The 17,166-nt window shown below is 47.9% G+C and overlaps 1 protein-coding gene across 11 annotated transcripts in view; it reads left to right on the top strand.

Moving 5' to 3' along the window:
• CEP164 (centrosomal protein 164) overlaps window positions 1–17,166 on the top strand; it is a 51,521-nt gene that overhangs the window by 13,292 nt on the left and 21,063 nt on the right. For 8 of the 11 annotated variants that reach the window (XM_075035147.1, XM_075035143.1, XM_075035140.1 and 5 more), the window contains 10 exons: window positions 2,279–2,722; window positions 4,221–4,304; window positions 5,626–5,709; window positions 8,976–9,061; window positions 12,766–12,984; window positions 14,258–14,389; window positions 15,101–15,317; window positions 15,902–15,979; window positions 16,221–16,352; window positions 16,654–16,776. In XM_075035147.1, the coding sequence (XP_074891248.1) occupies window positions 2,279–2,722; window positions 4,221–4,304; window positions 5,626–5,709; window positions 8,976–9,061; window positions 12,766–12,984; window positions 14,258–14,389; window positions 15,101–15,317; window positions 15,902–15,979; window positions 16,221–16,352; window positions 16,654–16,776 (1,599 nt within the window). The remainder of the gene's footprint in view (window positions 1–2,278; window positions 2,723–4,220; window positions 4,305–5,625; window positions 5,710–8,975; window positions 9,062–12,765; window positions 12,985–14,257; window positions 14,390–15,100; window positions 15,318–15,901; window positions 15,980–16,220; window positions 16,353–16,653; window positions 16,777–17,166) is intronic. The other 3 variants (XM_075035149.1, XM_075035144.1, XM_075035150.1) reach the window with 2 other exon arrangements.

The following is a 17,166-nucleotide window of genomic DNA, read 5'->3' as shown; positions in this document are numbered from 1 at the left end:
GTTTGTTTCTTTTGCTGGTTAAAGTATTGCATACGTGGAGAGAGGTGTAAACTTAAAAACCAAGGACAAATGCTACTCAGATGAGGTCTGGCAAACCTAACCCTCTCTCTGTACTTCTGTGCCTGAGAAGAGCCTGAAATCGGGGAGCCAGGGGGGAGCACATCACCTTTCAAAGGCATTCTGTATGCAGTATTAGATTTTTTCCCTTTTTCTTTTTCCTTTTAGAGGTAGGAAGAATGTGAAATTTTTTGTTGTCATCTCATGTTCAACACTTTAAAGTCCAAAGAGGTGATGTAGTCATCCTGTTTCTTGAGATGAGTAGTATTCAGTTTTGGTGGCTGCTGTTCAGCCTGATCGTTCATCTCTGGATGAGATGCCTTTCCAAAACCTGATCCTGTTGGTATCGATGTGCTTTTCTCCAGACTTATGCTGATTGCCGGAAGTCTGGAAGTAATGATTTGATAGACAGACATTTCACATCAGTTAGTGTCGTTCAGCTGCAGGTAAAATGTGTTACAGCTTGTGAAAAGATCAACTAAAGCTAATTATAACCTGACTGAATTGTTGTAGCTCTGAAATCCATAGCCTGTTTTTGCACAAGGAAAACCTCCCTCCTCTTCTACCTGTGTTCTTGATTGGCATGGTTCCCTCTTCTGGACAATTGCATTTGTGATTGTGAAGGTGTAAAGTTAACAGAAGTTTTGTCTGTATCTGTCCTTAAAATATGATTCTACCAGCTAAAGAAATTCTTCTGGGATATTTTAGTAACTGAGGTAAACTTGCCTGGAGAGAAATCTTTTTGTGTGCACAGTATTATTGGGTACATCGGTATATTCTGTTGTGGTGTGTCTGCTCCTTGAAGGGAAATATCTGTGTACTCTTTCCAAGCATAAGAATCCCGACTGGTCTCATTTGGCATGTGTTTTCTGGAGCACTGTCAGATGTCCTGGAGAGAGGTCCTCAGGAAAACTCTAAAGCAAGCCTGTCCAAAAGGACACACAACTTTCCAGACACTCTAGTCCCCAGATAAAAGGAAGCATAATGAGGACTCCTTCACTGGAGTAACACTACAGAGATGGTACTTGCACACGTTTTTCTGGGTTCTAGAATAAAAGTGTTATCAAGGCCTTTGCAGAGCCTCATGTGGCTGGCTAGTGATTCAGCAGCATGTTTGTGAACCTCTGCTAACCAGGCACTGAACTGGAAAGGGGCCATAAGCTTTCATTTATTACTCAGCAGCTTGCAGGTGAGGCTCTGAACTGCAGGGTTTTTTGGAAGTACCCAGTGATTAGATTTCTCTGTCCTCCTCTCTAGTCTGATGGATGGCTCTCTCAGCCCTGAGAAGGTCTCTCAGACAAATGATGTGCTAGGAGACATTCTTTCAGTTTGCTGCAGCTCCGGGTTTAAAGCTGACAGCATTCCAGTTGCACTTTGATAAAAATACATCGTTAAAATATGCGGTCTGTGTATGGTACATGCTGTACACAGGATGCAGCTAATGTTTGACAAGACACCACAGCATTAATAAAACAGTGAGAAAGTAGGACGTGCTAGCAGTTTTGTTTGCATACTGATGAGGGAACCTTTTCCTGCTTCCTCCTGGCTATTGCACTTTTTATTGTGAGTTTTGTGGGCCTCCCCGCTGCTGGGAGAGGCAGCTGAACCTTTGGGTGACTAAGCTTTATTTCGGGATTGTTTTTTCCCAAGGCCTGTGGGTTCTGCCATTTCTCAGTCTATTGTGTTAGCTAGTCACCATCCCGTTCTAAGCTCAGAGCAGTGGCTTAAATTGGTGCCCACCCTCAAGTTCGTCCTGCCAGAATGTGGATGATTGCATCCTGCCTGCTTGCCTCTGCTTGTAATTTCAGGCAGAAGTTAAATGTCCAGTATTAGTATCTTGCAAATTTCCCTCTCACGGAACAGATCCAATGTGGAAGCATAAATGGGCGTAATGCAGAGCACGTAGGGTGCTCCCAGGGCTGATGGTCTTTGCAGCAGCCACTGCTAACTCTTATCCACTGAGACCCTGTGAATAAAAAAAGCAACAGATTAAAAAAAAAAAAAAGTCTGAGCCCAAGTAGTGAGTATATTTACCTTAATGAAGTTCCTTCCCTTTGAAAGGGGCTGTATGAAAAGAAATCAAACTGGTCTTGAAGTCACCCAAAGCTTTGCGATTTTGCTGCTTGCTGTAGGACAACCCATGCTATTTCTGACCCCTGCATCCTCCCAGAGAGGAGGAAAAGGACATTGTAGCTATAATTGTGTTTGACTTGCTGCCTAGAAGGAGTCTTTAAAATCAAGACATGCTGAAGAAGGGCAAGAGTCTTCCTTGGATTCTGATGCTGCGTGCCCTCCGACTCCAGTTCAAGTCCTTCCTGGAGATGCTGATAGTAGCCTGTCTGGCCAGAACAAGGAGGAGTCCGATGGGAAACTCGGTGGGAATGAACTACTGGGCAAGCAAGATGCTGAAGTAGAAGGTGACATCTCTGCAGCTGATGAGCTGCCCCGATCTCTGGGGGAAAGGAGTGCAGCAGGGACAGATGTGCCCAGTGGTGCTGGGCAACCTAGAGTTGCATCTCCAGCTGCTGAAGCTGCTGAGGCAGATCAGCTGGCAAGTCTGGCTGCCACTGTTGACACCGTGTCTGTTGGTGAAAAGATAGTGAATGAAATGAGGGAAGAAGCAGCAGCTGATCTGAAAACAGACAGCAGGCTGGATGCTGGCAAAGTAAGAGACCTGCCTGCATGGGTTGGGTTTGGTGTGGAAGCTGCTGTGGCTGTTCCCATTGCTTTGTAAAGCCCTTATTCAGGAAAGCTTTTCGAGTGCTTACGTGTTTTCTGTAAGTCGGTGTAAGTGCCTTCCTAATCAGCAGGGTGTTCCTGGGGGGGCACAAGTGCTCTGAGTTCCCAGATTGGCATCTTTAGTATGGAGCAAGGAAATCGTTCTTTTAAGCATACACAAAGTGCTGTCCAAAGCAACCGACAGGCAAAAACCCTGAACTGTGACGTGTGTTTTGAGTCTTGGAGGAGAAATAAGTCTCGGCTTTCAGTGCTGCCATCTGTACTAAGCAAGCAGGTTTTATAATGAAGTTCACACCAAGCCCAGCTGTCCATGCTGCTTTGTTTCTCTCCTTCTGTTGTTTTTCTCAGCTTATGCAGAGATGGGGCAAAAGTGTAAAGTGAGCTGCCAGCTGCGATATCTGCAGCTCTGCAGAAGGACACGATGGGGAGGTGTGAGGTCAGAGTGGGGAAGGACGGTACCTCGGGGCTGGCACCGGAGCTGTAGCTCTGGTCTGCCGAACATAGTACCTTCCAGTCTGCCCATGGCTTTTCTAGCACTCTCTGGGAGGAGGACTGGCCCAACAGCTGACTGCGGTCAGCTGAACCTGGGTATTTGATTGTGCAGTCTCTGGCAATAGAAGAACCATTAACTGTCACAAGGTGCAGATGGGTTCATGGCCTGGCCCCTGCAACTGGGGTGCCAGACAGATGCATACTATCCACTCTTCTTCAGTGTCTTCTGGAAACGATAGAATATGAGATCTGATAAACTCTCTCTTTCCAACCTAGCTTCCTTCCTGCTGATTTGGATGATTTTTCTAGTTCTATTGATGTGTAGTGCCTTTAAGAAAGGATAAGCTGTAAAACTGAGCTTGGAAAACATGCTCTGTCCTGAAGAACTTGAAGTCGAAAGCTTTGCTTTTACAAACACCCGCATGCTTTACGCATCTGGGTAGTTCTGCTGAAGTCAGCAGGGCTCCATGGGTGTTCATGTTGAATAGTTATGTACTGTTTCAGGATGGCTGGGAACATAGGAGTCCTTGCTGTTAGGTTAGGCATGGCAAGGTGTGCTTTTAAAGTCCCTTTAAGACCATGGTGCTGTTCTGTGTGGTGGGCTGGGGGGTTCCAAGAGCTGCAGAGATCCTTGCAGAAGGGACAGAGGACAGTAAGCAAGTGCCTTTTATCAGGGATATTTGAAGAGCACTTCTTTGCCCTCCCTGGTCCCATCTCCTGCCCCTGCCCTCCTGTGAAGTGGTGTTTTGTGCTTGTCTTGTGGGTCACACCCTTAGTGTTGTCTTTCCTGTGATGTTCAGTCACCTTTTCTTCCCTACGTTATAGAGAGGCCAGATTTGTCTTCCCAGTATCAGTTGTCATCTTGTTGGAAACACCTAGGTGAAGCTGCAGGGGTAAGATGTGTACAGGCTGTAATGCATATCTCCTCTTAGCTTTCAAAGGCATCCGAGACCAATGACTGTGGGGACGACTTGCAAGTCTCTGACCACTCAGACTGTGAGCTGATTCGGCCTATGGTGAGTCACTAAAAGCTCCTTGCCCCTTGGGTGTGGGTTTCATGTTCCTCTGGGAACATTGATGCTATGCCCACCTCTTGCAGTCCAACTGCCTCATTCCTTAACCGCTAAGCGATGACCTTACAGCTGTGGCACAGGCCAGCAATGTCATCCTGCACTTAGCAGGTTCTGTCTGTGGATGAGGTAATATCCCCGGAAAAGTAGGTCACTTAGAGCTGGGACGGTACTCAGATAATTGCAAAAAGGAAAATAATAAGCAGTGTAAAAATTATGCTTTAAGGGACTCAGTGGCTCTTTCTAAGGGGAGTCTGTATGGCTGGGAGACCTGGTTCCTGCAGGTCTCAGAGGGAGAACATGCGAGAGGGTAGGCCTGAGATGAGGGGGGAGGATGCCCATCAGCATCTCTTCATCTCTGCAGGAAACTGCCATTGCCATCTGCCAGTGGGAGCAGAGGCGGCATGGCCAGCGAATGGCTGAGAATATCATTATTTATCGGTGTTAGTACAAGCCTCTGTGTTGGCAAGTGGCTGCAGCCTCAAACAATACCTTTTGTAGCGCTTGCTTGCGGGCATGTGTGTGCACACATGCACATGCTCCCTGTGTGCAGCCAAGTGCAAGGACCCCTAGAGACTCTGCCAGGAGGGAGAATTATCTCAGAGAGTGAATAGCTTGTGGGCAACTTGCAGGAGCTGACTCTTAGGAAAAATCTCTGGCAATCTGCAGCACTATCATAAATGAGAGCAGTAGAGGCTGGGGGAAGATCTGCTTGCTTTGGATGTGCTGTGTGTCACCCCTGCCTGCTGTGCTTGGTGGCATGGAAGCGCACACAGGTAGCGTGACAGAGCTCACCACCCTGCGATACCACCGTGTACTCCTTGCGTGGCCTTGCAAGGAGAGTTTTCTCAAGGACCATCAGTGAAGGGAACCTCTGTGCTGCGTGCTCCTGGGGGCCAAGCCCATAGGGAATCCTGATTTACCGAGCACCCCTGTCTGCCATTGTCCCAGCAGGTAGCTCAGCATAAACCACCTTGCCTGCCTGTGCCTCTGCACCTTGGGAAACAGAGAAAACTCGGCTCGCCATCTGTCTGCAGTACATTTATGACCTATGCTTGGACACGGGGCTGAGTCTTAGTGTAGCCATCTCCTACGTGCTGTAAACCTTTCTAATTGTTCAAATGTCTAGTGCTACAAAAGGCTTGCTGTCAGAGGGATGGTGAGTGTAGATTCCAAGCTGTGTTAGGATTTTGGCCTAGTCTCAGGATCTCTGGCAAAACCTGCACATGCTCATCAGACACTGATCCTTTTTGGCTTTCTTCTTTAGGACTTGGGCTTCCAGAGTCGGCTTTCTGAGCAAGTACTGGATGTGGGGGTTCTGTCTCCTGCTTTGGACAGACCCACGTGCAAGGTAAGTGCTATGTATGTGATCAGGGACCAATCTGTGAACAGGCAGGGTAAAATACTGTATTGTGGTGCACTAGAAACAGGGTGATGCTATCGGCATAAAGGCTTTGCAGAGGCAAACAGAAGTGATGTGTTAAGTCTCAGGGATTAGAGCAGCACTACTAGTGCATGGTTTTTTCTGCAGAGATGAGATGCAGGTAGCTACACAAAACATAAACTTTGAGTAGAGGTGGCTTGTGAAGGGTGCATGCATGCAAGTGCACATGTATGCTTTCCCTGCCCCACTACAAATGTAGATAAATGGCTTTCCTGGGGAATGGTGGGAAGCAGAGTCTATCTTACTTTTTTCTTTTGTGAGTATATTTGTCCTTTTCTCTTAAGCAGATGGCAAGGATTTGTGTAACAGAACACGATAGCATAAATTGGGGAAAAAAAGGAGATTAACTCCCTCTGACAGATTTTGGTATAGGGAAGCTTATTTTTAAGCATTTGGTTGTCTTGCCTGCTTTCATGTAGGGTGTGGGAAAAATAGGCTCCTTTCAGTGAGTCTGTGGCATACGAAGGAGTGTATGTATGCATGCATGTGTCTGCTTCCTAGACCGTGTTAGCCCGGGACATAACTATGATCAGGCAGTTGTGAGTGAAGAAGACTGCTGTGCATCTTGAGGTTTTATCCTTGTCTTCTCAGCGTGTTGCCAAGTTGGCTTCCTCATTCTCACGTTCCTATTGAGCCCTCTCAGCTACCCCTCTCCCGTGCCATCTCAGCTTATCAGTCTGTTGGCTGGAAGTGTGCTGCACAGCGACGCATGGGGTCAGGCTCCAGCTGGGGTTACTCAGCCTTGCTCTGATTGTAAGCGAGTTGATCAGCTGCACCGGAGGAGACCCCAAGTGGCAAACTTGCCACCTGTCCAGCAGAGAGTAGCAATCCAGTTTGTAAGGTTGTCTGGAGAATACACCTGTCCTCTTGTGCCTAATAATGAACATAATCAGATGTGAAGAGAAAACAAAACATATGCCTGCTGTGTTCTCCCCCTCTCCCTCTCACTGCAGCACAGTTGCCATGCATACAAATGTCTTGTTGGAGCAGCCACATTTGGAGTTTGTTACAGACCTGTCTTGAGGAGAGAGGTGGATTTGAAATGGTGCTGCCTGCAGAACTGCAGCTGCTCTTTTGTGTCTGTAGACAGAGGCTAGTCTGAAGTGACTCTGGGTTGTAGGCATGTGCTTACTTCCATGTAGTGAGCTTGCCTTGCTTTGAATATATTGGCAAAAAACTCTCTTTTAAAAAAAGACCACCTCGGTCAGCTACATGAGCACACAGTATTGGAGGTTTTGGGTTAGTGTGTTTTGGCAGGAGCTGTGGTAGCTTGCAGAGGCTGTGTGGGCTGCTTCCTGCTAGACCTGGCTTCTCTGCTAGCGGTGGGGAGGCTGCTCCTTTCACCCTTCACTTAACAGGCATTTAAAGTGCTGGCATCCTGCTTTGCTGGCCCTGCTGCTGCACTGAGGGTGATGGTGAGAAGCTGGAAGCAGGCGTGCGATCTAAGCTGATGTGTGTGGAGATTCTCCTGCTGAGCTCCCTTGGGAACTGAGCTGTGCAGAGGGAGGAGATGGCCTATTATGTGTCATCCCACTTTCCAGTGCCCAAAAGACTGCCTTTGTATCGTGACCGTGTGAGATGTCCTCTGTGGGATGCAGCCTAGCATTTAAGCAGTGCAGAAGACTGCTGGGGATCCTGAGGCAACAGGAGGGGCAAGTGTCTCTGGTAATTTCACAGACAAAGCTTTAAATCAGCCCTGGTTCCCTGCTGGCAGGTGCTGTCTTCACTTTCTCAAATATGTCCAGAGATTCCTGCAGCCTGTGACTTCTGGGGACGGACTGCCCTCCTGTGAAGGCATGTTGGGCAGGGGTGCAGCAGTGGCCCCATGTGTGGGCTCAGCAGCATTACCTTCTGACTGGTTATCCCTATTCCCAGGAAGATCTCGTTCTCTATTTGTCTGGCTTCTTTCCTTTCGCAGGCAGCAGTGACAGAGCCCGTTTTGAGCCAGGAAACGTTTGCCGAGCTCCTTGGTTCTCGGGAATTGAAGTCATTAGTTACACCGGGGCAGGAGGGAGGCTGGGGGGGGGAGCTGCCTGGGAGAGCTCTGACCAGGTTGATGTGATGGAAGGTGACAGCACTTGCGGGGAATCCTTCTGCTGTTTGCTCTGCTGCACATTTGCATACATTACTGCTGTTTTATTTCTGTGTTATTTTGGCCTTGCTCCATGGTATGCTCCTGCATGGCAAGGGCTGAGCTCACCTGCTGTTTCTGTGGTCCCCAAGAATTTATGAAGGGGCTACTCTTCTGGGGACCAGAAACCTCAGCAGGGAGGCTGAGCCCTTGCTGCTTTCTCATGTGGGGCTGACAGCTTGAAGAGGGAAGTTCTTTCCCTCCTCAGGTGAAAGGCGCAGCACATGTTTGTGTGTGCCTGCTGTGGGGACAGAGGTGCCTGGCAGGTGGGAAAAGGAGCAGCTGACGACTACTTATTCAAATATTTGCTATTCATATTTCAAGTATTTACTATGTCATAAATAAGCCAACTGAGGTTGCTCAGAATGTGTTACTGAGGTGGCTGGCTTCCTTAGCAGCACCCAGACTGATGTGTTGTGGAGTGAATACTCGGAAATCCCTGGGTAGGTGAGACTGTGTGTATACTGCCCATCACAATCTGCCTGAGAACCAGGATGCAAGGCAGGACTGAGTCCTATTGTGATTTTGGTCACAGCCAATGTATCCATTTGCTTTATGGCCACAGCATGTTACTTTAGTTTTGTGTGTGTGATGTTGCTCTCTTAGGAGATTTTTGTCCTATGCTTTTCAGGGAGTTTAGTGTTACTTGGATATGTGAGATGACCTTTGGAAAAAAACAAACCTGTGTCCAAAGTGCTTAATGCTGGCAGGGAGCTCATCTTCTGTACTGACAAAGCAACCCCCAGACCATAACCTGACACAACCCGGAGAGTTGAGCTCCCAGGCTTCTCAGCTGTGCTGCTGGAACTGCTCCTGCAAGGCATTCCTCTGTTTTGAGACTCTTGGTTACCTGCAGAAGAGGAAGCTGGCACACTCAGCTGGGCATTCTGGAGCAGTCTGTGGATGCCGTTTGGTCCTGGGGTTCAGTGCTGATGTGCTGGACCAGAGCAGTGGTGCCCTTCAGCGGAACCACTGTAAGGTCCTGAGAGGCTTTGGTGGTGAAGGAGCCAGCAAACTCCACACTGTTTGCTTTTACCTGCAGGCTCAGGAACTGGGAGAAGAGGAAAAAGACCAAAGCAAAGCCAGTATAGAGGAAGAGCAAAGTAAAAGAACAAAAGCTGCTGAGAGGTATGGTACAAACAGTCAGAGCAACAAAGGAGGCATGGGCAGCTCTAGCTCCAGATGACTTTGCTGTCTTGTCCGCCCCTGCTCTGCTCCAGTCACTGTAACCTGTACAGGTGTCCCCTGTAGAACACCCCGAGATGCTGCAGCTTCTCACAGGGTCTTTCCCACTAAACCTCTCACTTCTCCTGCCACCTCCTTAGTACTGCCTCAGCAGATTTCAGCTTCATTTCAGCTTCTGGCTGGGTAGGCAGCAAAACTGCCTGTCTTTCATTTCCTTGTGACTGCCCCAGATGTGGAGCTGGCTTCTGTTTCCCTTACAGCTATCTGACTTTTCTCTAAGGCTGAGAAAGTCACGCTCTTGCCAAGATGGTCTGAACCTGTTAACATTGTGTGGTGTGCCCTGTGGTTTTAACCATGAAAGACTTAGCCACTGGCAGTTGCCCTGTGATGGACCTTTCTGGTTTGGTCAGTGCTGGTCCTGCTGGGCTGCCAGCTCTTCACTAGGCAGAGCCTGTAGCTGAAGGCTCCCAGGGCCAGCCTGATACCTCTTACTGGTGGCTGAGAGTCCAGCTGCAATGTCAGCAGTTCTCTTCCACTTCCTTCCATAGAGGTGGCCTAGAGGAAGTCACTGGTTGCCCAGGTGTAAGCAAGAGCAATGCTGGCTTCCAGACCCTTAGCTACTGTGAGGACTAGACTGTCTAGGGGAGCTATTTTCAGCCTGTTTGTGGTGACTTGTTTAAAACGGTTGAAACACTGCTGAGCAGTGAGCCCCGTGCTCTCTCGAGCCCCTCCCCTCCTCCTTTGAGAGCTGCAGCATGTGCTGTTTATAGATGAATTGTGTCAAAACTCTTAGCCTCTGTATAGAGTTACATATACTCTGGGGCACTAGGAACCAAGAAGCTGTTGCCTGTGCCAGGAAAACCTGTGAACAGAAGCAGCTGCAGTCCATCTTAATGACTGGCTGCGGACACTTTAGACTTGCAGTGTGGCTCTTAGAGGAGCTGTACATGAGAAGGTCCCCGAAAACATGTTCTTCCTGCAAGAGTTTTCTCCTTATCACTTGGTACCTGCTTCCCAGCTGTGCATCCTTTCTTTCTCTCTGCCTCTAAAGCTAGCTCGTGCTTGCCTTGTCTCTCTTCCCTGTACTTCCCAGATGAAGTAGGACTGTAGATGTAAACATGCCTGCCAATATTTCCATCTGTAATTTGGACAACAGTGTGAGTATTGCTAGTAGGGCTTGACTTCTCTTAGGAAAATTCTCTAAGGACCTGGAAAGAGGGGGGAATAATCCAGGGATGGGATTCAGCATTTTGAGACTGACACCCATTAAATCCTTTGCTGCCTGTTAGTCTGGTGGACCTTGAGGTGGTGGGAATGGTTTGGAGCTTTGCTGTGCCTTTGGCAGCCCCATGTTGGACAAACAGGTCCTGTTGGCAGGCATGGCTTGGTGCCCATTTAAGTCAGCCACACATCCCATCTTCCCCTGTCTTGTCTACCTGCAGCAGCCAGTAGACTCTGATCTGTGCTAATCTGGTCTTCTGTTACCTCTTTTGTGCTGCCAAGTGAGAGGGATCAAAGTGCTTGTGAAATGCCAGAAGAGAAGTGTTTTGCTTTAGAAAATCCTGATCGGGAGGAGGCTGTGGCCCAGGAGCTGGAGGAGGGATTGCTGGATAGCCTAATCAATTTGGAGGAGCTTGCTGTCCCGCAGAAAGCGTAAGGGCTTCATTTAAGTCTCTGGTGTTGTAAGCATAACAGCTTTTGTCCTTTTCCCCTTTGTGGTGTTTGAAGTTAGTGTGTGAAGACGGCACACTAGGAGATGTGGTTTGGTGGGCACAGCAGAGCTGGAACATCTCCGTATGCGAATCCGAGCAGCTGTTTCGCTGGTGAGAGTGCCAAGCGAACAGTCTGTACTGGGGAGGGCGAGAACAGCAGCTCAGCCCTTGGGGTCTGTGGCATAGGACTCTGTGGGATGGAGAAAGAGCTGTTTGCTCTGTGTTTGGAAAAGCCTCCTTACCAGTGTCGCTAACGAGGCTCTAAGCATTCACCCTCCTTCAATAACTGCTTTCACAGACTCCTGAGTTCACTTGCTGAGTGGTGCTGAGGTTGGGGCGGGGGGGTGGTGATGGGGACAACAACAACAAAAACCCAACAAATCACCCCATTTTTACAGTCACTGGGAACATTGGTTGCTTTGAGAGAATAAGGTCAGAGCACAGGATGGTGGAGCTCAAGCTCCCTGTAAAAGCCAGTGGACTATTGCTGTACTAAATTGATGGTCTTTGCAGATACGTACCACTGCGATAGAAGATCTCAGTAGAAATGATTGTGCTGACTTTGCTTTTTACGTCAAATGACAGATCAGCAGATGCAATTGGAAAAAATAGGCAGCGCGTCTCTCGGGACAAAGTGGTGGAGAAGCAATCTTTCATGTGGAGACCAGCACAGTATCTCCCTTTTTCTATTAGGAATTGTGTTGAGTTGTGTAAGTGTGTGTGTGTTGGCTGGATCTCTTTTTAAGCAATAACTGGGGCAAAAGGAAGAAGATGATAAAAAGGTGGACGTGGCTGAATTGCTTTGCAGAGCAGCCTGATAAATGACACCTTCTGTAGGCATCTCTGCAGTTGGCCTGGAGCATGTAGTGTTATGGGGGAGCGCTAGCGAAGCGGGATTTTTTCAGAACCCAACTATTCTTTTTTCTGTCTTGTTCTTTTTGCTAATGGCTGCAGAAGTGACCTTTTCCCTTTTGACTCAAGGCTTTATTACCGGGGCTGTATTTTCCCCGATTCCTGGCAAAACAGAAGTCCCTCTGCCTTACGCTAGCAGTCTCAGATCACAACAAGGTCTTCCTGCTCCAGCTTTCACTAGCAAAGAATAAAATTTTTTTCCTATACTAATCTTCGTTTTCCCCTCCTTCCCCTTCAGCCTCTCTCAGACCTTATAATTTTGCTGCTCTCTGTATGAAAAAACTTAATTAGAAACAGATTGGGTTTGAATTTTTGGAGTGCTTAGGGCTTTCTGTTGCCTAGAGCTGGCAAACTCCCAGCACACTTTAGATTGCAATTGCAGAAAAATACCTGGTCCATCAGAAGCGCACTGCCAATTCCTGCACCGAAAACAGGTACTGATTGCATCTGCTTTTGTGCCTGGCAGCCCAAGCCAGGGTTTCATAGCTACTCGATCCTTTGTGAAGTGAGCCCATGTTGCCCTCGCAAGGGTAGCTCTAGTGGGCCAAAATACAAGTTATTCAGGACCTGAGTGCTGCTAGGGCTGGGTTTAATACTTTATCAGTCAGAGTTTCTGTGGGAGTCAAGGAGAGGGCCCACCACAGTGTGTGGGTGCATCCCCAAGCTGTTACCTGAGGTAACATGCTACTCAAAACCCTGAGCATGTGCTGCATGTTCCCCAACAGCCTTGTAAAGTGTGCTTTACTGTAGCGAGTTTGTCTTCTGCCTCTGTGCCCTCCACCTACCTACACTGCTGTTCCTTACCTCCTGTGAGCGAAACAGTGAGGGCTCCACAGCAGCCTGCAAGCGGCTGCAGTCTAGTGGGGATTCTGCATGTCCTTTGTTGACAGTGAAGCTTCTAGAGTAGGTGGGTCTGGGATTTTTGGTTTGGAGTTGATACTGTTTGGGGGGATGTTGCTGCTCGTTTTTTGTTACTTGTTTTTCTGTCACCCTTTTGCCAAAGGAGCTTTCTCTTTTTGGTAGGCAACCTGAGAAGGAAATCAAACACGAGCAGTTGTTGAACCAGCCTAGTGAAGAATCCTTGGAGGGAATAGCCAAGGAGATGGAGATGGAGCTCGAGCAAGAGAAAATGCATTTGTTGCAAGCAAAGGAGGAGAAAATTCAGCAATTCCAGGAGCAGATGAGGCAGCAGGAGGAGGAAGAAGCTGAGAAGCTTCATCAGCAAAAAGAAAAATCCCTCAGGTACTTTCCTCTTTTAACTCCCTCTCCCCCCTATTTATGGTCTGAGCCTTTCCTAGCTGTGATTTCCTTGCTGGTGGCCACAGGCTTGTGCTGCCATAGGCCACCACCTTGAAAGTGGTGCTACTTTGCAGAGTTGTGGGCAAAGGAGGCAAGAACAAGGCTTTTGGGGAGGAGTACAGAACTCTTTGCCTGGCACAGACAATCCTGTGCATGAGGATCCACACATCTTGAAATGACTAGCAATTTGCTGTTAGTGTTGTGTGTAGAGAGCAGTCTGCCTCAGGAAAGCACTTTCCAATACAGGCAAGAGAGCATCTTCCCATCTCCTGTAAGACTAGCTTTGGTTCAGTACATATGCAGCTTTCAGAGCTCTGAACCTGTCTCTGATGGTTAACCTGGGAAAAGTTTCCACTTCAGTGCTTGGAGCTTTACCGTCTGGCAGACATTCAAATCTTGGGCTAAATGGTAGTAACAGGACTTGAAATTGGAGCGTTAGAGGAGATGAGGTTACCCCAGAGGAACTATCTGAAACTCTGGTACTGTGTGTTTTACAGAGGGACTTCCAAACAAGGCTTTAAGGAATAGTGCATGGATGTCTGTGTGAAACCCAGCCAGTGTATGAAGATCCAATAGCAATCCAGGGAGCAGAACAGCACTGGGAGCTGTGTCCTTTCCCTGGGTGGATTTTTCTTGAGGCCTGTATTTTATTTCAGGTGGCCTTGATAGTCATGTTCTTAGCACACCAACCCAGCCAGAAACAGCATCTTGACATGAAATGTCATGGGAATGCTGTCTTGGGTGTGAAGAAAGACACAGAAGTTGTACCTGAAGGGAAGCATGTCTATGCAGTAATAAAGCAGTAGTAAAAGGTGTCATATGAAAATATGAAGCTTACAGATGTACTAATGCATCCAGGTACCTTGGCTGGGAGCCTGCTTTCATTTAATAGGAGCTGATTTAATTTACTTGGGGGGGGGTGGGGGGGGGGGGGAGAACACCAAAAAAACAACTACCACCTATGATGATATAGTGCATTTTAAAAACGTGCTGCAGAATTTTGATGCGCGGGGGCTGTGTCTTATGCCAGCAGTCAGGTTCTGAAGGTATGGAGGAAAATTAATGCTCTGGAGCCCTGGGAATGCATTGCTCGTGCAGGCCCAGCTAGTGGGAGCAGCAGTTGATCTATAGGCCTTGGGGAGGTGATTTGAAGATATTAAAGCTTCATGAACCTTTTTTTCTTTTTTTTTTTTTCCCCTGGCTGCTCATCTCTCAGGACTCTGAAAGAAGATTTGGCAAAGGTTTCTGAGGAGGAAGAGTTGCGTGTCCGAAAGGAAGAAACTGAGAGACTCGCAAAGCTGCGAGCCAAAATCGCCTCGGAGACCGAGGCAGAGAAGGAGAAGATAAGGTGAAAAGTTTTGCTACCAACCCTGGGGACATAAACTCTGCAGGTCTGGGAGGGAAGCAGCTGGCATGCCACCAGCAACCGCTCAAAGTGGAGGTACTGGCCCTCCTGAGCCTCCCATAGCTGGTACCCTGCCTTGGTAGCAAGTACGAGGCCCTAACCATGATGCTATATGTGCAGGGGAGCTGTGGGTCGATAGAAGGCAAAACTGATGGTCCTTAATGGTAACAGCTCTGCTGCCTTGGAGCCAATGAAATTTTGCTAAATAGGACATAGAGTACATAAGTGTCCTGAAGAGAGGTGTTGCTGTAATGTTGGACCAGGCACAGCTCTGGGGCATGTAAATGACAGAAAAGGCATCTACAAGGATGGCTGCACTTGGCAGCATAGCTTGGTTTGAGTGGATGTATCTTCCCAGGTCTTAAGAGCCATTAGAAACAACTGGAGGAGGCAGACACAGGAGAACTTAGATTTTGTTATTTCTTTTTTACTCAGTTGACAGATTGGTCTCCACCTGACTGCTTTGCTCTTTATTTCCAAGGCTTTAGTTGATATGCTTGTGAATTTGTGTGCTGTGGTTCTCAGTTTCTTCTGGCTTGCATGTCCTATCCTATAGCAGTGTCTCCTCTTGGCTCTGGTTCCTAAATGGAGTCCAGTGGTGAAGTACCAAATTCTGACTTGCTTCTGTCCGTGTTCTTGTTGCAAACCTACCAGGGCAGAGCAAGAGGTCATGCTGCAGAAACTACGAGAGGAGTGGGAATCCCAGCAGGTAATGGAGAAGCAGAGCCTGGAGAGGAAGCATCAGCTTGTTTTGGAGAAAATGAAGCTGGAAATGGAGGAAGCTCAGCAAAAAGAGATGACTGAGTTGGAACAAGAGAAGGAACAATTCATGAGTGAGCTCAAGGAGACATTAGACAGGGAAAAGAAGAAGGTGAGATCTTTATTGCCTACTAGGGTCAGACCCATGCTGTTCATGCTGACCTGGCTTGCATTGCAATGGTAAAGTGTTGAGGTGAAATAACACCTGCATGTGCTTTAATAATGGCTCACTTAAAACATAAAGGAAAGATGCTAGGCATGCTGTTAGATGCATGACTGAGGTGGGGAGGAGTACTCCTCCAAATTTTGTTACAGTGGTGATTAAATAACAATTATTTAAGGGGCCATGTGGCATCCGAAGAAAAGAGAAGGATCACTGTGTGTCTCTGCCAAGCAAAACCAAGCCATTTTATCAGACCAGAATACCTCTTTGGCTGCTGCTTTAGTCCTCCAGAGAGCCTGGGGAGTTCTTGAATGGAGACATTCGTATTCGTTCCAGCACAGCACAACTGAGATCTCCTGGGAGGGAAAGCACACGGACAGTAAAGGCATCTTGTACCTAATCTGGTTTGAAAGGGGGTTACTGTTGTGCTTTTTTGATGCTTATGGATGGATGTTAATTGCAAATGCATCTTGTACAGCATGTCCCCACACATAAAGGTTTTCCAGCAGACTGTCTTGCTCGTCTTCCTGTAGGCAGTAGAAGAGCTAGAGAAACAGCTTGCAACTGAACTCCAGCAGCTGAAATCTGCAGCAGAAGAGAAGCATCATAAGGTAAGAGATGGTGTCCTTAGAATGTAAATTGTTTTTCCCACATTTTCACTAAAGGTGGCATTAATTTTTTTCCACTTCCTAAATGTGCTTCTGGTCTGGCTCAGCATTTGGACACGCTTCAAGTAGGGGGTGGTGATAATGCACACGCTGGTCTTTGCCATCCTGCTTGCTCTCTGTAGGAGGGCACTAAATGGATCTTGTCAGAAGGGTGACAAGTCTCTGTGGGTGGCTTTCATGGCAGGTCATTTCCAGCCTGCAAACCCAGATAGCAGAGGCACAGAGGAACGAGGAGTCACAGCTGCATGAAGACTTGCAGAGAGCAGAGCAGAAAGTGCAGCAAAAAGCATATCACGTAACAGAATACGAACACGAGGCAAGTATTCATCTTGGATTGCTGAAGGTTCTTCACCCTCTCTCCTTGGATGTGTGGTGAGGTCCGAGAGGCCACATTCCCTCGCCAGGGGTGATAGTGGTGCCTTAGGGGAAAGGACACCCTTGCAGCATCTCGCCTCACCAGAGTGCTTTTCTTGTGCTACCCAGGCCATAGCCTGATCCCACTTGCAAGGTACTCTGAACTTCAGTCCTTCCGCTCATGTGAGAGGTTGCTCTCTTGGGGGACCACTGTAGTGCAACACTGTAGTTCAGAGAAACATCTTTCCGTGTCATCCTTGCAGCTCAGCGAGCTTATGAGAGAGAAACGCCACGAAGTGGAAAAAGACCATGAGAGGAAAATGGAGAGGATGAAGGAGGAGCACCAGGAGGTCCTAGCACGGATTCAGAATCAGTATGAGGAGGAGGTACTGCTGGGGGAGAGCAGTGAATTTGGGAAGTGACTAGTGGCTCGCTCAGCTGGGCTGTACCTGGACCGGCACTGTTGCTTGCCAGACCTGCCTATCTCAGCCACTCCTGCCTATCTCAGCCACTCCTAAAATTGGAAATCTCCTTTCTTTAGGAGAACTGGGTATTGTTGCCATGATGTAAAGTGAATTTAGGCTGGGCGTATAAGGATAAGCTGTCAAAATATTCTCTGTGCAGGCAACTTCCACATGCATTTGTGGACTTCTGCACAAGAGATTGTTCATGTTTTTGCAGGTGCCTATTCCAGAAAGCCTTCTGCCTCCCATTTTTTACTCTACAGTCAGCAGTGTGTGACAAAACCTTAGTTTCATGGGTTGTTTCTTCTTTTG

Source organism: Buteo buteo, chromosome 9 (assembly GCF_964188355.1).
Source record: "Buteo buteo chromosome 9, bButBut1.hap1.1, whole genome shotgun sequence".
In the NCBI taxonomy this organism is placed as follows: Eukaryota; Metazoa; Chordata; class Aves; order Accipitriformes; family Accipitridae; genus Buteo; species Buteo buteo.
This window is presented reverse-complemented; position numbering and strand designations above follow the sequence as displayed.